This window comes from Perca fluviatilis, chromosome 19, assembly GCF_010015445.1.
Source record: "Perca fluviatilis chromosome 19, GENO_Pfluv_1.0, whole genome shotgun sequence".
Classification (NCBI taxonomy): domain Eukaryota; kingdom Metazoa; phylum Chordata; class Actinopteri; order Perciformes; family Percidae; genus Perca; species Perca fluviatilis.
In genome coordinates this window covers 10,509,701-10,535,341 of record NC_053130.1, presented here as the reverse complement: position 1 = coordinate 10,535,341, position 25,641 = coordinate 10,509,701, and the positions used below count along the sequence as shown (strand labels likewise).

The following is a 25,641-nucleotide window of genomic DNA, read 5'->3' as shown; positions in this document are numbered from 1 at the left end:
GAAAAAAGGAAAAAATCTGTGAACAAACTAAGCCAATATCCAACTGCTGGCAGAATGTCACTGTCCAGGGTGCTGAAGTTCTTGTGCTGTCCATTCAGTCACACAATCCCTTTGTTGTGTTTCCTACTGCTCAATTCTTCTTCTCCCTTCACATTTTCTTCTAGAGTCCATCACAAAAAAAGTTCAAGTCTCAAATCTTTATTGTTTCTGAGTTAGAAACAGCATGACAAATCATCTAATGGTGCAACAAATGAGAAAACTGTTGTAAAAGAGATTTGAAGCATACACGGCCACTGCCTTTACAACCTTTTCAATAGTATTATTGGTTTATATAACACTAAACTATATTGTACTATAGAAACTATAATTAACTGACCTAGGACAGCAATGTTTGTTTTAAAACAATACATACATGCTGAATTAATACAATTCGAATAAATATAGCCTACATAGCAGTTGATGGGTTTGTATAATATTGAAATTGGCATTCTACTTTAAACGGCTACTGAACACCCAAATATAAATTTCAGTGGAGAGATTTAGTGTCTCATGATTGTTTAAAGACTGTTTATCACCCCAAAAATGACATTTTAGAGAAAATACTTAATTCTGTAGTATGTTTCAATGCGTTCGAGAAGTAAAACTGCCAAAAGCACAAAGTATCAACCATCAGCTTAAATTCTACATGTTATCTCTCAAAAAACCCACACTGATGAAACTCATCTCATAAAACACCAATTGTTAAACAACCAGTCAGACAAAAAGACTCAGCTCTGAAAAATAAAACAACATCTTTTATTTGGTGAGTGGTGTACATCACTATATGTGCTAAAGGCAGGGCTATGCTCAGTTATAATGTATTTGCTCTACATATTGAATAGTATAAAGTGATTATATGCATCTGTGTCCATTTGTGTGTTCCTCTTGCTCTTGATCCTGTATCTCTTTTTATCATTAAATGACCATATTTGATTCTCTAAAGCAATTCGGTCAGCACATAGATCATGATTGCACCATTGGAAATGAATGGGACAACTGTTAATTTGAATTTAACACAACAGATGATGAAACTTTCCAATTTATTGTCCCATGTGTAATAGAACAAAGCATCTATGGAAGGCTTGCATCCTAATGAAACAACATAAATGAATGCATAAATTGAGTTTTGAGTTTAATTGTAATTTTATGCAACTATTGTTCAATTAAAGGTAAATGGGCCAACTGAATTTTTTATAAAGCAGTGATTCCACTGAAAGCCAATGGTGCTAGAGTTCTCTATTGAAAGATGATGGAACTATTGGTTAGCAAACATGAATCAGAATCCAATCAGATGTTTCATTTAGAGTTAAATGGACATATGTTTCACTGAAAGCTAACAGGATAGTAGTTACACTGAAAACAAAATAGATAAATGAAAACTATATCTGTTCCATTGACGTTCAACAGGTCAAATGTTCAACTGAAAGTTAATGGGATAAATTTCACTTTTAATTCAATGGAACACTTGTTCCGTAAAACTTTATTGGGAGAAATATTTCCATTGAAATTTAATAGTAATAGTAGTAATAGTAATAAACTTGAAACAAAATGTGACAAATATTCTATTGAAATTTATATAAATCAGTGATTTCACTGAAAGCTAATGGTGCTAGTGTCCCATTGAAGATTAACCGTACAAGTGCTCTATTGAAAGTTAATGGAAATATTGGTTAGTGAAAGTGAGTCAGAATTAAATCACACAGATGTTCCACAAGCATTGGTCACTTAAAGCTAAAGATCCACTGAATTTCAAAAGGGGTGGTTTTTCTATTGAAAGTCACTCAAATTGAATAGGGCAGTAGTCCCATTACACAGTACAGTTACTCAGTAAAATGGTTCCATTACAAGTTTAATCTTGAAACAAAATGTGACAAATGTTCCACTGAATTCCATTTTAAGTGAGTGTAAAGAGAGTGATTGTAAGTGTTCTTACTAAATGTAAATAGAGCAATGGTTCAGTTGAAGTTACAGTTTGTTCCACTTAAATTTAAGCAAGGAAGTGATACTGAAAGTCAAATGTTCTAGCGTTCCACTGAAGATAAGTTGGAAACATTATCTATTGAAAGTTAATGGAACATTTTTGTGAGTGAAAATTCATGAGAATTCAATCAGACATATTTTCCATTCAAAGTTATCGGAACAAACATTGTCCACTTAAAGCTAAAGTTACAGTAGATCCACTGAAAACCAATGGGAAAGGTACACTACTGAAAGTAAATGCTGTTCTATTGACATTCAATGGGTCAAATGTTTACATAACTGAAAGTTGATGGGACAAATTTCACTCAACTTGAATAGGACAGTGGTTCCTTTAAAAAGTTGTTAGGAGAGAAATGGTTCCATTGAAAGTTAATGGAACAACAGTGGTCTTAGAAAGAAAGTAAATGTGGTACTTCTATTTTATTGTTGCCAGTTGCTATTTTCAAATGCTGATTGATCAAAGTGCACGTGGACACGCATGTTGCCCAGTGCTGCCCGAAGAGTCTATATATTATAGTATATATACTGTATATATACAGTGTAAACATGAACTGTGTGGATGAATAGATAGATAACCACATTGGAGAACACATCATCATTGGCTGATTTGACTTTCGAGTGTCCTTTGGATTAATACTGTGTTGGTTTTGGAATGAGCCGTTTCATGAGGATGACTTGAGGTTTTCACTCGAGCGCAGGCCCCTCCTCAAAGTGGCTGCAAAAAAACAGGAGAGGGAAGAAAATGGACACATAAGACGGTTATTGATCTAGAACAACTGAAAATCCTATAGTATTAATATAGTAATATATCTCCACCACTTTATTTCCGTTCTTCTACTCGTTTATAGATTTGTTGCAAAAGTCACGCATCCTTAAATGTGTGAGTGTCAAATATTGGTCCATGCTAGCCATTTGAATGTCCACTTGTGCTGTTTAGGGTTAAAATATGAATTAGGATGAATTGCGGTTTTGTTTGGGGTTAGGCATATTCTGTATTTGTGAAGGTTAAGGTAAGGTTTGGGGGCTAGGGAATGCATTATTTCAATGAGAGCCGTGTGTTTGTGTGTGTGTGTGTGTGTGTGTGTGTGTGTGTGTGTGTGTGTGTGCATGCGTGCGTGTGTGTTCCTACCAGATGAAAGTTGTTGAGGAGGTGATCTACGTTGATGTCATCGTAGCTCTCCTGGAAGTTGTTGGGTTCGTTCCTGGACTCCTCCAGGTCGCTGTTTCCAGCATCTTCTAGGCTGTTTGTAAAAAGTCAATAAATATGAATTTTTTTATTGTGTAAGATTTTTTTTAAATACAGAAGTGTGAAATTCTAAGGCACAATCAGACAAAACATGATGGAAAATATAACAGAACCACCTGCAAGTTATAGTTTTTAAAATGATCTTGTTCCAATGACTTTAGTTATCATTTCTTTTATTGTTGTTCTATTTTATGTGACTGTACTTGTATTATTTATGTATGAAGCAATGTGAGTTTAATTTCTGTTTGAAATACGCAAGCTTACATATTCAGCAAAGTTGGTAGTGTTTTAACTGTCTGTTTATTTTTCAAGCCAGGTGCCTCAAAAACTCCAGGTTGCAGATTTGCCGTGGTCTCGGTGCCATAATCAGCTGATTAGATTTGGTGTTGTTTTGGATCAGAGATTGTTGCTTTATTGTCTTTTTCATCACTTATGACTGTGCTGTTTTCATATAGTGATGAAAAATCCCATGTTAGCTGTTAAATAGTGTTTCATGTACATGCTCTTTTATCAGAAAATCAAACCTGGAAGACAAGCGACGAACAAACTCAAACTGTTAAGGAGAAAAAACTATGCTCAAGAGGGTTAGGTTTTGACTTAAATAAGAAGGTATGGTGTTGTCAGCAATGCCAAAGATTCATGAACTGTTTTCAGGTGCTTTCAATAAGTCATCATATTATTTATGTTAAAGTCATCTTCAGGGAGAGAATGACACAGAGATGTACAGGTTAATGTAGGGAGGACTGATGCCTACCTTCTCTTTCCTGTTAAGACTGAATTCAGGTACTTCTTGACAGCCATCTGTTTGCGGAAGCGACTGTAGTTGTCTGAGAAAATGGCGTCTGAGTGGCGCTTTACTGGCTCCTCCATCAGCTCGTCACTGGAGAGAAAAGAGACCATAAAAGAAACAAAGAGAATAATGAAGGTGTTAGAGCGTCACCACAGTTCAGAGGGCAGCAGGTTCCAATGCAAAGTCAGTGCAGTTATTCATGGTATCTTTATTCTGTGTGTGTGTGTGTGTGTGTGTGTGTGTGTGTGTGTGTGTGTGTGTGTGTGTGTGTGTGTGTGAATCCCTCCTGGCTGTATAACAAACGTGTAATGAAGCGGTAATGGCATAAATTAACCTTTAAAAATGTTTAGTCAATTACAAAATGCATCATCAAGCAGGTCGGGTCTTTTCATTGTAAATGTCAGTCGGTCCTCTGTTGTTCAACTGTCAACATTTAAAAAAAAAAAAATCACTTCTCTACATGAAAGGTTTCCCCTGACGTAAAAGTTGCAAAATGTGTTTTTGACAAGAAATATCAAAACCTTTTAAGAAACTTTCATCTACTTCATTTGTATTTCATTTGTTTCTATAACTAACGGAATTTAAGGATGGCGTTAAAATAAAATAAAAATTTTTTGTTTGTTTTATCACAAACTTCATTAACTTCATGACTACTTTTCAAGCGCATTTCTGAACTGTGTTATGATTAGAACTAAGTAGACTAGAATTTAATTGCCAAAATAGGGGGTTGGGGGTGCATAGTCAAGTACTTCATTGCTAAAACACACATTTAAAAAATACTTGGTGTTTTCTTTGGATTTGTGTGAGTTAACTTCTGAATGAAGACAGACCCTGATATTTTCTCCATATACACCATTCAATACACCATTTGTTATACTCTAAGGAGAAATTACCAAAAAATCATTTTAAGCTGACATGCTGGAATTTCAGACTTCTGCATACATTTACATCTTATCTACACTTATTTTCTACTTTTTTAATTTCAAGTTTTGAACTGTAAACTCTCCACTGCAAGAAGTGGATGAGACATAATTGGTCTCATGGTTCCTTTTTTAAATAAGTGTGCATCAGAAAGAGGCTGATGCTGGCTTTCCCCATTTTTCAATTATCAAAACTAGAAATATTTTTTCATACATTTGAAAGCAGGTTTAAAAAAAACAACTTTTGATCTCTGGTTTTATTATGAAGCCTACAGACCTGGTTTTGGCTGTGTCTTGACTTACAAAAAGCTGTCAAGTGAAAAGGTGTTTGAAATAGTCTTTAAACTCGTATTAAAATCCAAATTACAATTTGGTGTGACTATGACAAATGAGCTTTTAAATAAGCCTCGTCCTCTGCCGACCAGCTCTCTGGTTTCCAGTCACCTACCTGACCCGTTTTCCGATCAGTGACTCCAGGTACCTCCGCGCTGAAAGCTGTCCGAGGAGTTTGCTGTATCCGCTGGTGAACAGACCGTCTGCGTGTCTCGTCGGTCTGCACAGCACCAAAGAACAGTTAAAATGAAGTTACACTTGAGTTACACTTTTACATAAAAACACCAAATAAGGCTAGAACAATGTCGAATAGACGCGCACAATCTTCAATTCGGAAGGTATTGTAATAGGCTGTAATGGTGGGCATCGCGTTTGATGTTACGGTGAATAATGAGTCCGGAGACATACATGCTCAAATTACATCCACAGGTCTAATCATACAGCGCTGGATTGTTTCCCCTTTTAGCAGTTTTAGATGAAAAGAATACAGGTTTCTCTCACCTCATGGATGTGTATGGCAGACTCAGAGTCCGGGAGTACAGCACACTGCACAGGGCTATTAGGAACAGCAGCTGGGGGCCGGTCCGTTGTAACATCGCTTTACACCTGAGGATGGAAACGAAAACGGGTTATTGTTCCTGTAACCCGAACACAATGCGGAGGTCTTTTCCCACCAGTTTACCGGGATCATGTAGGTTATTATATCTTCTACTCATTAAAACGTAGGTTCTATTATTCATCTTAAATTTACGGGGAACAGTCAAGTCATTAACAAGTAGTTAATTGCTCGGGGCAAATAATAAATCGAAGAGTACTTTAGCGCCGAAGACCTGTTTGGACATTGATCTTTAGTAAAACGCTCATGTAGGCTAATGGTGAGAAACAGAAAGCAGCAGAACCCAATGCGTAATTACGCACGGTTGGCAAGGACAAAACCTATTTTTACATACCAGAGACACTCTGTTTCCCCTCCAGAGACCATAAACCAAATCTAATGTTTTGAGCTTCTAACGTCCTAATCCTCAAATGAGTTCACTGCCGCTTTCCACTTCCCCAAAAAATAATCATAGTAAATTTAACTGTGGAAATGTATAAAAAAATTATAATCTCAAGTGTGCTTTTTCAGACTACGTCTATTAGAGCTCATACAAAACAGATTGGATTTTCGTCTTTAACTGATTCAACTCTCTGACTCTCAATGCAGTCCTTGCCAACTGGAAATGAACAGAACAGAAGGGTGTTTAGCCACGACGAACTGCTAGGATATATTGATCTTTGACAAATTCCTCGGTTGAAGGTGAATTTTGACAGAGAAGACTAATATCTTAACGGAATCCAATGCGTAATTACGCACAACGCCGACATAAGCAAGCACTAAACATTTTATTACAGCGCGGGGACGCTGCAATTATGTTGCCATAGACCACAAACCACATTTAATGTGTCGAGCTGCTGTTTACATTAGGGCAATTTATTCGACGTAAAACTCAATATTCGGTCATATGGAAAGACTTATCCCAAACCTGGCTGGAGCGCGCAAAAAGAACAAAATCACCACCATCAAGTTCAAAATGACCAAACACGGAGACCGCCGAAACGTACCATGTAAAAAGAAACTCTAAAATAATTTCTATGTAAATATAAAATCTTACATGTGGTCTAGAGAAAGTTGCCTGCTTTTTGTTCTGTCCGCTGCGCTTTCCAAAGTCCTGATCTCGAGCCGCTGTTGTATCTCCACTCTGTTGACCCGATGTTTCTTGACTCTCTTTCTGTTCGCCTTCAGCTCTGCTCCCGTTTTATACACCTGGATGTTTCCCATGGAGCACGAGGAGAAATCAGATTCGATCAGGGCCTTAGACGTCAGTTCGCTGCTTCCGTCATCATGGTTTTGCTCATGGTCGGAACCAAACAGGCCTATGGTGAAATTAGTGGGAAGTATTTTTTTTCTTCTTCTGATTAATCGTAGGAAGTTTTATACCAGGGTTGATGGATTTGAATCATCTGATTATTTTCCCTGGGCTCTTCTCCAGTCACAGTGCAGGTCAGCTGCAGCATTTAACCAGGAAGGGAGAAAGATCTGAGAAGTTTAACTCAAGAGTCAATCAAGGGCCACTCAACAGAACTACTAAAATAGGCTAAACTGAAAGTGTAAAGCCTCAACATGTCTACAATGTATGTGGATTTAAAGAAAAAATGGCATACAATAACTTATTATGTTGATTTTTTTTTTTTATTACATATAATGATGATTGTGCTGTGGAGAAATCATGAACTTGGAAGGCTCTCTTTGTCATGCTAACAAAATGATCTTAAAATAAACTTTAAGAATGGTCCAATGTTTCCTTTGGGGAATGCGTTCATTTAGAAAATCCTCTACAGAAAGGTTGTTTCTTCAGAGATGATGACTCTCTTTTACAGATGTCTCATTGAAATCTGTTTTAATCTTTTGTATTATTGCTTGGTTTGGAAATCTAAAGCTTTCCAAGAAGAATAGACTTGGAAGTATTGTTGAAATGCCCATCAAGATTTCAGGAAGGTGTTGTTAGGCCTAGCTCTTGGACATTTATAACAGGCAGGTCCTTAGAAGGGCTACTGCGATATTGGACTGCCAGGACCATCCACTCCTGAAGGAGTTAGCTTGCCCTCAGGATATCGTTTCAGGGCACACATTAGGAGAACTAAGAGATACCAGGTCTCCTTCATCCCAAGTGCTATTGGTATGCTTGTAATAGCAAATAACACTCTGACTGCATTCCTTGAACCCTTGCACACTTGCAAACTTGCACATTTGCCCTCTTGTACATGTGTCCTTGGTATGGATTTCCATTTTCCTGCTCTAGCTTTGTGATTTATTGTGTTGATGTGTCGTAGATGTTGTCTTTTTATATTCTGTTTTTATGTGAAGCATGGGTCCAAAACATCCGGATCAGATCCTTGAACCGTTAACCTTCTTCACTGCCAAAATGCTTTCCAGTTCCTTAAACAAAGTTGGCACTAAGAGTAAATTTAACTGTGTACATGTAACAATCACCACTCTGCTTTGTTTTAGCCCACACCTAGAGACCATTTACCCCTTTTCAGTCTCAAACTAAATCAGCTTTCCATCTTTCCAGTCATCCAGCCGAAACATCAGTGTAAAATTTGCAAGTAATTACATAGAAATATATTGCTGTTTATGTCACATTTGAAACACTAAATATCAGTAAAAAATCATCTAACGAAGAACCAAGACTTTGATGAACACTTCTGCCAACTAGTGGATATTTGTTAACATTTGATGGGTTTTATACAGTTTTCACTGACCTCGAGTTATCAGAGACATTGGACATATGTGGTAGAATGTTATTGTCTTAAAATATATATACATACAAAGATTTGTCAGATTTGTGCTTATTTCTTTCTCCAGTTTTATAAGGCAAAGACAAATGTTATATCACAGGCCAACCTGAGCATATGGACCTCACTGTGTAATGGCCCTGATTCTTGTCATAAAAATACAAAGTTATGGACTGAATGAGATGTGTTTCTAACCATAATTTTGAGCAAAAATGTGTATTGTCCTGTTATGACACAAATATTTAATTCTCCATCAATGTTATCAAAATCCTACCACAGCCATTAATATCCATTTGTTTATATCCACAGAAGTAAACACTGAGCACCACAGACAGTGCTGAATAAAAACACAAGGATGTTGCAGATTATCACTTTAGGTAAATACATCATTTTAGAGGATGTTAATGACAAGGTTTTCTATTTCAGCTTGTGCTGGGCTTTTACAAAAGAACACCACACAGGACTGACGTGTTTCTAAATCCACCCACAGTGTCCCTGATGACTCTGATTTGCTCTGCTGGAATGGCACAGTGAATTAGCCATGACGTCAGTCGGCGCTCCATCCATCCATCCATCCATCCATCCATCCATCCATCCATCCATCCATCCATCCATTCATCCATCCAGAACAAAGAGATAATAGTGGTGTTAAATTAAACAGATAAAGAGATTACAAGATAAACAGTTATCAACTTTAAATTATGTTACATTATAAAATATGTAAACATACAGGCAACAGTTTTAATATTTCCATAAGTATCACTAATGGATAATATTTTGTCTATTCTGCATATTCATTATGTTGACAATTTGTATGCAACAAACTCAAGATTTAAGTATTCACTACAGCCTTTTTTGTGTTTCCTGTATTAGTATTTCTTATGAAGTCTCCCTCTGTGTTAATGGTATCCTGAGTTTTATCTTTTTAAGAGAAGAAGAGGGGCGGATGGTTGGGTTTTGGTTGGAAAAGAAACACCCAAATGGCACAAGAAGTATCCCAAATTACCAAAAGCCGCCCAAAAACATTTTTGCCTGCCCAGTCAAATTAGGGGCGGATTAGACTGTCCATTTTGGCAACAAAATGTATAGCTTTTTGTCCCAAGTGGCAAACAATCAGTTCAGTCAATTAATGCAATGTTAAGAGTTTCATGTATTGTCCATTTCAGAAACATTGATTATTCATTTTTTTAAGATCATTTTTTGGGGCTTTTCCCTTTATTAGTAGTACAGACAGTGGATGGACATGAAAGGGGTAGAGAGATGGGGGATGACACACAACAAAGGGCCGCAGGTCAGATTCGAACCCGTTCTAATGCAGGACTCAGCCAACATGGGGCGAACGCTCTTACTGGGTGAGCTAAAGACCGCCCCTCATTATTCATTTTTAAACCTGATGTGGCATTTGGTTTGGATTTGACATTTTGTGCTTACCATTGGCCATCAACATTAAAGAGTCAGCTCACTCAAATCACAAACAAAAAAACAACAGATTTTTGGTACAATGGATGTGAGTTACATTTTTGTGTTCACAGAACTGAATATCATATTTGAAAACTTAAAAAAGTAATTTGAGATATATGATGAAAAATATGAAAAAAGGTCTTCTGAGAAATATGATTCAGTTTTGCTTGCGTTTGTTGTTGCGTACCTGATGATGAGCACACATTTTATTCACCACAACGTCATGACAACAGCATCTCTGGCCTTCCCGGGTCTTTGATATCTCCTCCCAGTCAGCAGATGACCTCCCCTCTCCTCCCCCTCCTCCCTCTCCTTAACCATGATGGCACCATCTGAACCCTAATGTGATCAGTCCAGAGAGAAAGTAGATTACGCAGAAGTCCATGGGAGAAGGAGCTGGTCTAATTGACAGCAGTGATTGGACACAGATCCCTGCAGGAAAAGGAAGCTGATGGAGGAAACATCAGCGTTATTATGTTGATGGAATGTAGGAAGAAAACGTTCCTATAGACGAGTAACAGGCCGCCTTACCTCTGTATGCAGGACGACACAGAGAACAAGAAAATATACTCAACAGGTCCTATACTTCTATACCTAGCTTGTCATGGCTGGATTAGGGGTCAATGGGTCAAAAAAGAGGCCCATTAGTCCCCCACTATTCCCCCATTCCTTCTGTTCTCTGTGCATTGTGTATAGACCTTTTTCACAGCAAACATTTTGACTTGTCATAGTAGGAAAAGCACTGGTGTATTCAAAACCATTACTGATGGCTGCATTCCACTTAGGAGAGGCCTTGGTATTGTGCATGCTGACTCACTGAAATTTTTTTTACTCCACTTTTTTTACTCTATTTTTTTCTCCAAAACATTTATCTGCCTGCTTTAGATACTTTTCAGACTACACTTTTTCATACACTTTTTTCCACAATCCAAATTTGTCGTCACAAAACTGAAAACAGGGCTGTTTTTCTGACACTGTGAAAAGTTGACTTTTTAGAGATACGCGGTTCTCACAGGACAGTGATGCTACAAACATTTGATGATCTCATAGTGATGCATTGCTGTAGATTTAACTCTCCAACAGTATATATATACATATATATATACATATATATATATACAGAAGTTAAAATGTAGCTCAACCTTCAACATCTATTGTAGTAAAATGCAACATACACATTAATGCAGCAGTAATATTAATCCAGAAACATCATATATAATAGTAGAACACTGACAGGGAACATTTTATTGCAGAATGAGTACTTTTGATACTTTAAGTAGCCTAAATTATGCACATTATACTTATATACTTTTATTAGTACTGTAGTGGAGTATTGTCACAGTGTGGTATTGGTATGTTTACTTAAGTAAAGGATCTGAATACCCCACTGACTGCAAGTGCCACACCATCACATACAGTTTGTAGTATGTGTGGAATGAAATAGACGACATCTCTGGTTCTGCTGCATCGATTTTGATCCTTTTTACTCAACTGTCCATCATGAGTCCGAAAATGTTACAGGAGCGCAACGATAAATCAGTGGAGTACTCTTTAAAGGTCAGACGATATTGTGATTTAGTGGTGCAAAAATTACAAACCAATTTGCATTTAGTGACTTGTACTACAATGGCCACTACCTGTAATACTACTGCTTCTACTACTACAACTATTTTAGTAATGCTATTCATACAACTATTACTACCACTGTACTATTATTACTGATTTATGTTAAGGTCACTAAAGACTTTTTTCAAAGAACAAAGTTGTCTGTATTAGAAAAATAAAATGTGGTGGAGAGCACCAGTGGAATCTACTTTTAGGTCCAAATGGTGCAAACACTTTGCATCACGACTCTCTCACCAGTCAGTGTGATGAGGGGAATCCCCTGGCTTGCTGAGTGCCTCCTCTGCACCACATTATCCAATTAGCAAACTGACTGTGATGGCAGATTACTGCTGGCAGCCTGACGGGACTCACTGGGGTCTCTCTCTCTCTTATGTATGTATGTACAGTATGTGTGTGTATGTGACATGTGTAGATATGGAAGGATTGAAAGAGCGTGAAAGAGAGACTGTATCAAAGACAGAAACCAAGGCAGAGATAAACAGAAATAAAAATAAAAACAGGATTTAAATTAAATTAGACAGAAAATACAAGCAAGTTGTTCAAATGAAAGCTATTATTTACAGGCCGAGCTTGCGAAAGGCTACAGACGCCAAACATACAATAATATACACGCACAGAGCGAACAAATCAGCAAAATGAGACTCTGATGTGGTGTAAATGTTATATTCATTTGTTTTGCAGTAGGACGCTTGAACTACGAAATATAAAAACTGGCCAAGGGAGCAATTGTTGGCCATCAGAGAGTACAAAAGTTTAACATTCACGATAAAAAAAAAAAAAAATTGTTCCTAGTAGAGTTAGATAATGTTAAGAAACAGTTGTCTTTGCAAGCAGTTTAAAGTTATGCTGAATAGTAAAATTATTGCTGAGCTGAAATGCTGCATGACTAATTGATTAAAGAAGTATTCTTGTTGGCCTGGTTGCAAATTTTCGTACGTGCAAATTCTAACAATTGTATATTTTCGAACCATAATATATATAATTGAACTTTGAGTCTTGCCTGGAGCTGCTACCAATCCTCTATACATAGAAACTGAGCTGAGATCACTGTTTCACATGCCTTTAAAATGCATCTAGAGACATGAAAATAGTATTATAGTTAAAGCTATGGCTCAAAGCTGGACCCAGAGAGCGTATACCACTATCAAAGCTTCATGGTCTTCTAAAAGTGTTATTACTGCTTTAATGGCATTGACATTATCTGTGCTTGTTTGTTTGTGTGCCACTTCTTTGTATGTTTTAACCCTTTTTGTTTAGGCCTGCTGTTATTATAGATGTAATGAAACTCATTTTAATATGTTAACCATTGTATTTTAGGATGCCTATGGTCAGTTGGCCGGGGACTACAGCTGGAAATTAGCCGTTGAGGCTAAAGCTGCTCCTTTTACTGTACAGTTAATTAAGGGGGACTATCCACAACATTATAAACTAATAAACTAAACTAAACTCACATTTAAATCTTTGGAACTCTTTAATCTGAATCAAGATCTGTATCACAATACACAGTAATAGACATCCACATTCATATACATGTTCATGAGAAAAAAGTTTAAATGTTCAATTTACGATTAAGAAATCCTTTAAAAACAGGATTAAAATATCACCTTGATAAAAAAAAAGTAACATAACAGTATGATAAATACAATCTTATTGGCACAAAACAACAATAAGCCTAAATTTCTTTTCATCCTGAATCTCAACATTGCCTCGCCTTTCATGTCCAAGACTGACATGAAATGTGTGAATGCTTTCTATTGTATGTGCATATTAAACACATAATTGCTGATGCATGTAGTGTGAACAGTGATAACCATTAACACAGTTAACTAAAAATCTTATATGCTTGTGTGCGTGTGATGGAGAGAGAAATACTATAAAAAGAGAGTTAAAAAAACATATCGAAAATGCATCTCTGTGTGTTAAAATATGTCGAGTAACTTCTCTGTATGAAGGAAGTGACCATCGTACTAATCGTGTTTGTGCAGTGACGACTGTATCAAGACATCCCTCCACAGAAAAAAATGACAGGCCTTTACACTCATCTGAAATGTCGTCATAGGTGCCAGTGTCAAACAGGTTTCCATCTCCCATGTGGGAATACGCTTCTGCTCCTGGCTCAGCGAGGACCCAGTTGGGTTTGGTGATGGATTGCCATCCACAACCAGAGGAGATTACTCTGATAAATTACAGCTAAACTCCCCTGATGGCTAAACCTGGTTTACTGCAGCAGGAGACAGGCTGCATTCAGAGCTGAAAATGGAGACAATGGGTCAACACAGCCGGATGAAATCTGGGAAATGAGCGGCATTAATACTGTAATGCAAATAATGTGTTTACGACCCAAAAGTGTTAACATAACTTTCTCCCAGATGAACAGGATAATAGCATTTACTGGACATAAATGCCATTTTTACCATTTTAGCTACTAGGTTTGGGCAAGTAACAACTGTGGTTAAGTGTATTGTTGTATTTGTTATCTTAGAAAAACGCTACAACAATTTTGTCAAAGTCAAAAGAACAATTCGTCATTTTGTGAAATTTTTATTTGCTTTCTTTTCAAACTTAGAAGATTGATATGAATGTCATGTAACGTACGGAGCTGTAGTTAGGCTATGGTCAGCCTATCTTAGCATAAAGACTGGAAGCAGTAGGAAAAACGCTAGCCTGGCACTCTAAAGCAGAGTGACTGACATAATGCTGCATTCATGCAATATGAGCAGTATGGGAAGAACACACACCTCACGTTATTCCAACTTGAGAATGTTAATGCATTATTCCAAGATGGTTAACCCCACAGTTAAACTTGTGGTCACACCATATAAATAGCCTTCTTAAATTAGCTTCTTGCTGTGTTACATATTTGTTAGCAGTTTATAAACAAGTGAAACCAAACCAAACACACTTAGAGTATTTAACTCCTTTTAAATTAGCTGAATTGATTGAAAATTAATTTTATTCAGATTCAACTGCAAGTGATGGTGGCTTCGCAGCCATGTGACATGAGTCAGAGCTTTTTAAAAACATCAGGGAGAGTAGGTCTAATAATAAAAAGAAATAGCAGGAATAGCAAAGCATTTTCGGTTTATGTACGCATTAAACAAACAAGATCAATTTTGTTGTTTTTTGTTGCACACTTAGCAGTTTATTTTTGTTTCTCCATGTGCTTCTGGTCTTAGTGTCATTCTTCTCATCCAGCTCTCAGAGAGAAAGCGTGTATTTATATGTGTATTTCCCCAGATGTTGAACTATTCTTTATAAAGGTTAACAAAATATACTTTCCTCACAATAACTAATCCTTACACACAATCCTGCAGGAGTCCATGGTTCCATGGTTTTAGAATTTAGCTATATTTCATTTCAAACAAGCAGAGCAACACACACAAATAGGGACTCATCTTTTTTACTAATTCCATTTTTTTCCACACACACACACACACACACACACACACACACACACACACACACACACAAAATCCACACACTCATCAGAGCCCGGCTCCCTGGAGGTCCCTTTAATGGAGGCCTTGTTATTGGTGTGCGGCCTCCTGTACAGCTGAACAGATCAATTAGGCGACCAGAGCTCTTCATTGCATCCTAAATGAACTAAATACATAAATACATTTGGCCTGGATTCAGCCCCCTGGCAGACATTACGTACAGCAATGCCATCTAGAAACTTTAATTAGTGCACAACACACTCAAATACAAAGTCACATTTCAATCATTAGCTCTCATTAACCAGCAAAAACCTTACCCACGATGCACTTGGGTCCGGCTCTCACGGGGACCAATCAGATTACGTTGCTCTCTCTGTTCGGGGAAACGACGTCATCCGACACTGGATGATATCTATCTACTGTATCTATCTATCTATCTATCTATCTATCTATCTATCTATCTATCTATCTATCTATCTATCTATCTATCTATAATAATGATACATTTTATTTGTAACTCACTTTATATTTAAGCAAATCTTAGCGCTATCTATTTATCTATCTATCTATCTATCTATCTATCTATCTATCTATCATCTATTTATCTATCTATCTATCTATCTATCTATCTATCTATGTATCTATCTATCTATCTATCTATCTATCTATCTATCTATCTATCTATCTATCTATCTATCTATCTATCTATCTATCTATCTATCTATCTATCTATCTATCTATCTATCTATCTATCTAATCACTGATTAAAAAAATTACTTAGTAGATGTCTTGGAGCATCATGCCTGATGTGTCACCTAAAAGATTTTCTGGGGTAAGGGGAGGTGTCATAGCGTCAAACCAGAGTAAAGTCTTCATGAATGCTCACACTTTCTTCACTGCAGACATTTTAGCTCATCAAACTGGTGCAAGTAATACTGTAACATAATACGTAATGGCTGCATTCCATTTAGGTGGTACTCTGCTATTGTGCATTCTGGGTCACCAGCACACCTGAATATAACAGAGCCATCATTAGTTGCAGCTGTGCCTTTCTGCTATGACATGTCAAAATGTCTTGAGAGGTCTTTTCTAGTGGAATCACACGACTTCTGAGAATGCACGGTCATAAACTATGGACTGCATGTTACAAAAATCATTGTAGAAAGTCTTTTCCTTTTTTCCCGAAGATAATCTCAACAAATAAAGTAAGGTTTAGTGCCTTTTTGAACCAATGACTGATGATGTATCTAATCCCAAATTTGTGAAGCTGATGCTTTGTTCTTTTGACATTGTGGTAGAGGTGTTGATTCAACTTTGTGGTCATTTTCGTGAATATACAGTAATTAGTGGATGTGTTGTTTTTGATTGCATTTTATTGCATCCTCTCACTTATCTCTCCTCTACATGTTACGTATGTTTTACAGATTGCACTGGAAACAGTGCATCTGTAATTTTCGTGTTGTACTCTTATGTTTGTTTTGATGACTACCTTTGCACTACCCAACCTTAATCCAGTCCCACTACTCCTCTTTTCTTTAGACTTCAACTTTACAGTCACATTGCACATGCACGTACTGTGTGTACATACATACGGTAAGCGTTGACTATTTCCTTCAGTAAATTTTGTTGTTACTTTTACTCAAGTGTACTTTAATTATTCTATTCTACTTTGTAATTGTAGAATGGAAGGGCTGTACTTGCATTTACAGTAATTATTTATAGTAATCCTGTATTGTGTAATGACAATACATCTGAAGCAAGATACAAAATTAGAAGCAGCTTTCAATACAATATAACATAATCCCTAATTACAGGCTTGAAATTGATCAGAGACCCTCTGTGATGCTTAAACATTATGAGCTTCACAAAGGTAGGATGTGTTGTAGGGCTTAAGTATTGAATTGCATTAGATTGTACAGGTGTATCTGATGCATTTATAAACTGCATTTTTCACTTAGCGCCTAAGCAAGATCTACGATGGACTGAAACATTGCAAACACCATGGGAGCATCATCTCTGTGCACTCTTCTTTCGCTGTTTAGTTGGAGAATTTAAGCCATTTTTCTCAAAGTATGAATGCTACCACCAGAGTGCGACTCTCTCACTGTCCCTCCCCAGTAGGCTGCAGTGCGTCACCACAGACAGTTGTTGCTCATAGATGCTTTACCAGCCCTGCAGTAATGAAATCTGAGCGCCTGTTGTGGCAGGATGACCTCACCTCAAACAGCCAACCTGCCGCAGCTAAATGAATATAATGAAGTGTTTGTCATGGTTGTCTGGGCGTTAGTTGTTGTTTCCTTGGAAAGGCAACATTAAACAGGCCAATTTTCCAACTATTACAACATATTCAATAATTATTGAAATACTTCTCACCAAATTTTCTTATTTTGTCTCTTTTTCATACATTTTTTTTTTTTTTTCACCCACACACACACACACACACACACACACACACACACACACACACACACACACACACACACACACACACACACACACACACACACACACACACACACACACACACACACACACACACACACCACCCAGGGGGCTGCACTGATATTGTCTGGGAGAGTTAACTCAGTCAGATCATACCGTGTTGTCATGCAACTTTCATCACATCCATCAACAACAGCCATAACGCCCAGACTTCTCATTTTCCACTCAGGTATAATTTTTCATGACCACCTTTTCTTGAATTTGATTTCTTAGATGCAGAAGGAGTTACTGATACAGTACAGTATGTAGTCTGTCTATTTGTCAACAGCCTGAAAGGCTTAGGATAAATTAAGTAATTAGAGGAAATTGATGTAGATATATTTTCTTTCTTAATTTTTGTACTTACTAATTACAGTAATGACCTAAAGAGCAAGATTTCTACAAATAACCTAGTATTCACATAAGACAACATATGAAGAAAAAAGGGAAATAAAATAAAAACATAATCTAATATAAAAATAGAATGTATATTAGTTAAATTGTTTTCTGAATCTGAATCTTGGCATGACTTTAAACAGATGCTGGTAATTACTCACCACTTCCCCATATAAATATCATCTTATTTATTCCTAATTGGGGTGACAGTGATCCTCTCTGCAACGTTCATTAATATCCTCCACATTTAACCATGTTATGAAGTCAAAAAGTCAAGTAAACTTCACTGTTTGAAAGGCGTATTGTCTTTGTATTCAAATGTCTTGTCAGGGCTCACATCATTAGAGATACTACTTTAACTAATAGGCAAGCTGTAGCTGATGCTGATCCTGATCGCTCTGACATCTAACATGTGAATATCATTGTTGATTGCAAAATTGAAATCTTTCAACTAGTAAATAAACAACATAACAAGTACGGTAACTTTAATAGACAGCAGCAGCCCAGTAGTGATCTTGCTTCATATTCAAGTTATTCTACAAAAATATTATTTGTGTTTATATATTTATCAATACAAATAATACATGCTATATAACACATGATCTTTTATGTGCGGTGGCTTCAACCATAGCCAGTCAAAATTTAAACATTAAAGTCTTAGAACTTAATCTTAGTCTTAGGATTTAGCAGGATTCAAGTCCAACACTTTTACAAAAAATAAAAGGAAAGAAGCTAATCACATCTATTAATGTTTGATTGACCAAGACATACATACATGTAAATTAAAGTTCTTTATTGTCATTGTCATATGCACAACAACTACAGTGAAGCTAGAACTGTCATAATGCCATCATGGCAGCTCCTCCCTCTCCCTGTTTGTGTGCATTGTTTGTTTCCCTGTTTGTGATCCCTCATGTTTCTCCCTCATGCTCTGTGTCTGTGAGTTGGTGGCATGGCTTATTTTGCAGGCTGCACCAGGTGAAGCTCATTCCCTAATCATTCCCAGTAGTACTTAAAGGTCCCATGGCATGAACATTTCACTTTATGAGTTTTTTTTAACATTAATATGCATTCCCCCAGCCTGCCTATGGTTCCCCGAGTGGCTAGAAATGGCGATAGGTGTAAACCGAGCCCTGGGTATCCTGCTCTGCCTTTGAGAAAATTAATGCTCAGATGGGCCAATCTGGAATCTTGCTCCTTATGAGGTCATAAGGAGCAAGGTTACCTCCCCTTTTTCTGCTTTGAGAAATTGAATTTGGCCCAACCATGAGAGAGAGACATCATGGCTTTCAAACGAGCAAAGTGGCAGTTGGTCAAGGCCACACCCCCACCCTCCACCTTGCCCCCCCCTCTCCTCCTCAATAGCTACAGACACAGAAATGGCACATACTAAGGAAAGCTCATTGTGGGACTGGCTCTAGTGGCTGTAATTCTGCACCAAGGCTGAATTTCGGGAAAGAAACTTCAGATACAGTATTAGGGGACCACTAAGGCCTATAGAAAAGCATCCAAAGAGCACTGCACCCACCACTCACCACTGGATCCCCTGGACACAACACCCCCTTGCCCCTTGCACTGTATATATATATATATATATATATATATATATATATATATATATATATATATGTGTGTGTCTTTATTAAATCACTTAAACGTATTTCCCGTGTGTCACATCTGCTTTTGGGTCCAACCTCCAGTGCCGTTCCATAACAAGAATAGAGTCATAGAACATAAAACAGTTCAGCAGAAGCCCAGTTCAGACCAAAGATTCGCCACGAGTTTAAACTTGCAACTTCTTGCAACGCCACCAATAAGACGGGACGAGACGGTAGATCATCTCCAGTGTAAGTCCTATGAGGAGGTTCATAGGCTAACAAGCCATCACCTTCTGCTAGCATTCCATTGACTGCCATTCATTTTGGCGTCAATTTGACAGCGAATAACTTTACATCTGAAGCGTTTAAAGACTCTTATTTGTCCATTGTTTATTTCTAAAGAAACACAACAATGTATAAAAGGGTCCATTACCTTGTATCTCAAGTTATGGCTCCGTAGCAGCCGTTTTTATAAAAAATAGGCTAACGATTGTGTCATAACCACGCGACTTTCTGTCGCACAGTAGATAAATTACCGTATAGTCAGGAGAAGCTCGCAGGCAATTGGGGGGACGTGGAGGCATAGAGTCAAAATGACAAAATAATTCATCTGAATACTTACCAAAAGTTGCTCCTGTTTCTACGCTCATGGACAGCTCCTACTCATGCTCTCCATCTCTGCAAGCTTGGGAATGATTGAGATTTGTCTTGGCATAGCTACCGGAAGACTTACAACTTTCAGACAGGTTGCTCACGTCACATCTATGTCGTCAAGCTCAGTTTGAGGCTGCGCAGCAACGCTCAGCCATCACCGGAAAAGTGCCTTCTAATTGACTTCACTGGTCTCCGTGGAAGTCTATGGTGTCGATTAGTCCATTTCTTTAACTGTCTATGATTTCAAAGCCAACCATATGGGCGGCTCGTTCGGAATACGATCTCACGAAAATGTTTCTGAAAACATTTTAAGCGAGAAATAGGCCATACAGTTGCTGAATCTATGTTTTTTTGATAGACAAAGGTCAGTTTGAAAGATTTTTGTCAGATTTTGAGAGGCATTTGTCATGCTCATCCCGCTCGTCATTTCCGGTGTTGTAACATAAGTGCATTGATTCGCTAGTCAAGGGCTAGCACTCCACCAATCAGATTGCTCATTGAGTCCAACTGCCTACTGGCCGATTCAACATGTCAAATCGGGCCAAATTAAAGCCAACGGCTCCTCCGACTGACAACGGCACGGAACACACCAAACAGACTCGAGTCACCGACCTCGCCAGACTGTCCGATGGCCGATAATCGGGTTGGTGTGTCAGCCTTAAATTCCCATTTCAGCTGTTTGTAAATAAAAAAAAAGGTAGGTTTATATATTGTGTGCTTTACCAGCTACTTCTTAATGGCTGTTGAAACAGGTGACGTCCTTACGTTCTAAAACCAGCCTCTGTGATTGAACAGCTGAGTACAGAAACATCGTAGCTTGAGTGAGTAACCGACTTTTCCTGCGACGTTCTAAAGCGGTTTCGTCTTGAATCTTTAGTCTGAACTGCGCTTACTGTAAATAGGTATGAAATATAATATAAAATAAAATAATACTGTGGTATAAAGGTTTATGTTGTAATTCATGGTAAGACAACAAAAAAGTTAGGCTACTGTTAAGCCACTGTATCAACATATGACCATAACATTCACATACAAATGTGACTATGAGGTGTCCTACTGTATTCTTCTGCACATCATCATAAGCAGATGTTATTTTGAGAAAGTGTGCTAATGAAGGCAGCCTATCAGGTCTGTCCTCCCCTCCTCCTCACTGCTGATTGGTTGACTCGTGGAGGAAGAGGATGCCGGGACAGCAAAGATGTCCGCGCTCATTTGAAAACCTGCGGTAGCCAAATCCACAGTTTGGCACCTGATCTGAGTTGTTTTTATGTTGGCACCGGTGACGACGTTGTGCTCAAGCAAGACTCATACTAAGGAAAGACAAGGACTCAGCGACAAGAGCCAGACTATTCCATACTATCAGGTTAGCGGCTAAACGTCTGCCTGCAAACTCAGAGCTAGCTGAAGCTAACATTAGCTAGCGTGCTAATAGAGCCAGTGAAAACAACGGTACTCTGAGGGTGTTTAGCGTTAGAAGAGTACTTTATAGTAGCCTTTCACTCACAGCTAACTTTCAACACTTTTATTCATATAGCTAATTTACACAATCATATTGGCTGTTAAGTACTGCTTTTTGGGGTAACTTGTGAATTGAAAACTTACAGCTAGCTGCTAGCATGTAGCGTCTGTCAGAGTCAACAGTATACACATAGCTACAGTACATACAAGTTGTTATTTGGGGATTTGTATGTCGTATGGTCGTATTGTACCGGCTTCTAACAATGTAATTACATGTGAGGGATAACGTTACAGATAGCTAACCTAAAGCCCTGTTTGGTATTGTTTAATGCTAGCTAAGTAAGTGATATGTAAAATGAGAATAAAGCCACAAACTAACGATATTCACTTATGTCTACATGTCTAATCTGATCATTATAATCAAGTCAGTGTGATGACGTCCTAGCGTTAAATGAAAGTAAAATGCATTTATTTATTTTGAAGTGGAACCCCTTAACCACCTCAAGTACAACTAAAAACACCAGTACCATAATTTGACAACCGCTGTCTTAACAGTTGCAAAACTTTGGGATTTTTGTCTAAATTCATAGCTATTTGTTATGACAGCTATGGACAAATTATCCTCATCCACATTAAAGTTGGGCTTCGTTTAAGTTTTACTTTCCCGAGGTACCTTGCTAACGCCAATTAAAACCTAGCTGTCACTCTCTATCATCCACTCACTCCACTTTTTTTTTATGTGGCTAGTAGGTTTGTCCTCTCCAAAAATATAATGTGTGACAATAAGTGAGTACAGTATTACCAAAACATGCTGCACCAGGTTTACAATGTAAGTGTAATAAGCATTATTTTGGTGAAAAACTGCGTTCTTATGTTTGCCTATAGGCTGCAGTTCCCTTTTTCCGTTTTTTTCTCTGGGCCCCACACTTCATTTCCATGTAGTGAAAATGTTTTAATTTATGGATTTAAATATTTGTTTTACAACATTTGCATAGGTATGGCCCTAGATTTATTTTATGACATAGAAAGTCCTCCTCCTTTTGTCTAAACTCTCCTGCATTCAATCTTATCTAGATGAACAACCGTGAAAGAGTCTGGTAGAATATGTTAAACCAATCAAACTGTGCTGTGGCCAGTAGGCTAAATGACAAAATGTTTCTTGCTTATTTGTCTTCCTCATCCCCTATTCTTCCTAGAAATAATGCTGATATCTGGAACTCATGTCGGAAGTCGTGTATGAAGAGACAGCCACGATGATTGCAGCAGGGGAATTGCAGTCGTTTGTCCCGTTTGGCCGCGAGCACTGCAGGAACCATCCAAATGCCTTCAACCTGCAGCTCAGAGAGCTCCAGCCCGCCTCTGAGCTCTGGTCGTCAGATGGCGCCGCTGGCCTAGTGGGGTCGCTGCAGGAAGTCAGTCTGCAGGAGAGAGAGAGGGTGAGATTACATGGCATTACATGTCTTTTATATAATTATGCTTATATTCCACCTATACAATCACTTAAAATAATAAAAAGGATACAAGCAGCAGGAGAAAATATACAGCAAAAGAAAGTAAGGAATTTTAATTTTGATATTGTTTTTTTGTTATCGCTTTAAAATGTGTTACATTGTATGGCACTAAAAATACTTTTTTAACAATGTTAGTTGACTAGCTATTGCAGTTAAGTCAATGTGATGCAACATTACTTTTAACTTGGTACCAAGTTAAATGTAATGTTGTATGTATATATATATATAACTTATAAATATATATATAACTTATAAATATATATAAAACTTATAACTATATATATAACTTGTAGTTTGTATTTTTGATTCAGTCCTTGTTGTGTTGGCTTAATGGATATTTTTTGATTGGCAGGAATGCTGGCAGCTTAGGAAGGGCTGCAAGGGAGTCAGGGAGGAAGATGTTGAGTTTGAAGAGGAGCTCTACGCAGCAGGAACTGTGGTTGTCTGGAGCCAGGGCAGTCGGACCCAGGCCTCCAACGTATATAAGGCCTTCACCGTCGACAGCCCAGTGCAGCAGGTCGGTTACTGAATGCTGTTTTTAGGCCGTAAGGTATCGTGATACCATTCTTCTCCCCGAGGGCAGATCTAGGAAACTATGTTGATTTCTATCTGTGAAAGTGTCCTTTTGCTTTACAATAAGTATATTTTAATAATAATAATACATTTTATTTGGCGGACGCCTTTCTAGATACACAAGGACATCTTACATTTTAAGAGGGCATAAAAGAAGAAAATACAATAAAATACATTTAGCTTCATAGTGATACATTTTACAAAATAGACAACATCTGAAAAGTGCTAAGAACGTCAGAAAAGCAGTAAAAAAGTGTGTCAGGAGGGTTTCTATGGCGATTTAGTACTATGAAGACTTAAAGATTAAAAGCTTTCTTAAAAAGGTAGGTCTTTAACATTTTTTTAAAATGAATTGACTGTATCTGCCTGTCGAATGTGGGAGGGGAGGGCATTCCAGAGTCTTTGTGCAGAACAGCTGAAGGCTCACTAGACAAATTAGATGGTAATTAAGGTGTCGGATACATTTTATTTACATTCTCGGGTAAGACAAAAGCTTTTCAAACAACTTAATTGAGAAATACAAGTTTGGGAATGAGATTATAAGAATTGTGACTTTTTGTATGGATGCATCATTAGATTAAAAACACAAATTTTCAAGAACAATGGAAGTGGACTTATAATGTTTGTCTTTGCAACATGTTGACACTGTTTTATATTCTGTCTGCAGGCCTTATGGTGTACCTTTGCTGTCCCTCAGAACAAGACAGACGGTACTGTGTCATTCAAAATGTTGAGAAGCACGTCTTGTTTCAAGTTTTCTATTCATTGTAGTTCTGTAAAGAAGATACATAATCTTCATTGTTGTTTTACAGAGGAGGACGTGGAGCAGACAGTGTGTATCGTGCAGAGTAGCTGTGTGAACGTTCACACTGTAACTGGGAAGGATTTTATCTCACCACTACCCTTTCAGGTGAGGAGGAGATATACACTGGTGGGAAATGTTTTATCCCACAGAAGAGAGGAGTCAAGACGTGTAGAGAAATTCAAAAGCACCTGCTGAATTTCAGCTAGTCAGATTCACCAACGTTTGATCTTTGTGACTTTGGTTTCGTTTGGTGTAACTTACCACAGACCAACCAGATTGGCAAACATGATGTTGATGTGTGCAGGTTATATACTTAATGATAAGAGCTTATGGATATTTAAATTCTTCAAACTTTAATATCCAGAAACATGTTGCGGCTACCTTTTGGAGCCTCCAACGAGAACATTTGCTGCATGTAGCAATAAACAACCATTTCAGTTCATTCAGTGTATCACAGAAAGGTTTCACCTTCCAATCTGTGAGTATATGAAAACTATAAAGAGGATTGAATTACAAAATGCTTTATTGTCCATTTTGGAAAATCAGTCATATTGTACAATGGGCATGCTTACTGACTTTTATATTCCTTTAAATAAAAAGTCCCTAGCTGTTTTCTTTGTGTGTGTGTGTTTGTCTGTGTGTGTGTCTGTATGTGTCTGTCTGTGTGTAAGCGTTAGTCAGATTTGTGATATTCCCCAGGGCTGAACTGTTGTCTGGCTAACCAATAATAATGGAAATTTTGGATCACTGACAATGGTAATCAACCCAATCAATATAGATACCTGTGTGTGTGTGTGTGTGTGTGTGTGTGTGTGTGTGTGTGTGTGTGTGTGTGTGTGTGTGTGTGTGTGTGTGTGTGTGTGTGTGTGTGAGACACCCCACATGTATGTATGGGTTCAGTGTGTGTGTGTTTGTGTGTATTTGTCTCATTAGTGTGTTGCACAGCAACAATATGCAATTTGATTCAGGGATGTGTTTTAACCAATAACTTGAAGAA

General features: G+C 37.7%; 2 protein-coding genes across 2 annotated transcripts in view; one reads left to right on the top strand and one right to left on the bottom strand.

The window, feature by feature from the left end:
- Positions 1-767: 767 nt before the first annotated feature.
- On the bottom strand, positions 768-7,142 carry LOC120547519 (vasoactive intestinal peptide). Its single transcript, XM_039782953.1, has 6 exons — positions 6,961-7,142; positions 5,810-5,914; positions 5,424-5,528; positions 4,020-4,145; positions 3,149-3,260; positions 768-2,734 (listed from the first exon to the last, which is right to left on the bottom strand). Exons 1-6 carry the CDS (start codon positions 7,125-7,127, stop codon positions 2,726-2,728), a joined length of 624 nt encoding a protein of 207 aa, XP_039638887.1. The 5' UTR covers positions 7,128-7,142; the 3' UTR covers positions 768-2,725.
- A 14,330-nt stretch (positions 7,143-21,472) lies between these two features.
- anapc1 (anaphase promoting complex subunit 1) overlaps positions 21,473-25,641 on the top strand; it is a 67,061-nt gene continuing 62,892 nt past the window's right edge. The window contains exons 1-5 of the mRNA XM_039784723.1: positions 21,473-21,660; positions 22,952-23,191; positions 23,619-23,783; positions 24,507-24,549; positions 24,652-24,749. Coding sequence (XP_039640657.1) covers positions 22,976-23,191; positions 23,619-23,783; positions 24,507-24,549; positions 24,652-24,749 — 522 coding nt within the window. The 5' untranslated portion in view covers positions 21,473-21,660; positions 22,952-22,975. The remainder of the gene's footprint in view (positions 21,661-22,951; positions 23,192-23,618; positions 23,784-24,506; positions 24,550-24,651; positions 24,750-25,641) is intronic.

Bases quoted from the DNA above. Each gene is read 5' to 3' on its own strand.
- LOC120547519 (XM_039782953.1), bottom strand. From the start codon at position 7,127: ATGGGAAACATCCAGGTGTATAAAACGGGAGCAGAGCTGAAGGCGAAC. The intron at 5,915-6,960 runs GTAAGATTTTAT...TTCCATCCTCAG, and splicing joins CAACTTTCTCTAGACCACAT to GTGTAAAGCGATGTTACAAC. The intron at 5,529-5,809 runs GTGAGAGAAACC...GGTGCTGTGCAG, and splicing joins CTGCCATACACATCCATGAG to ACCGACGAGACACGCAGACG.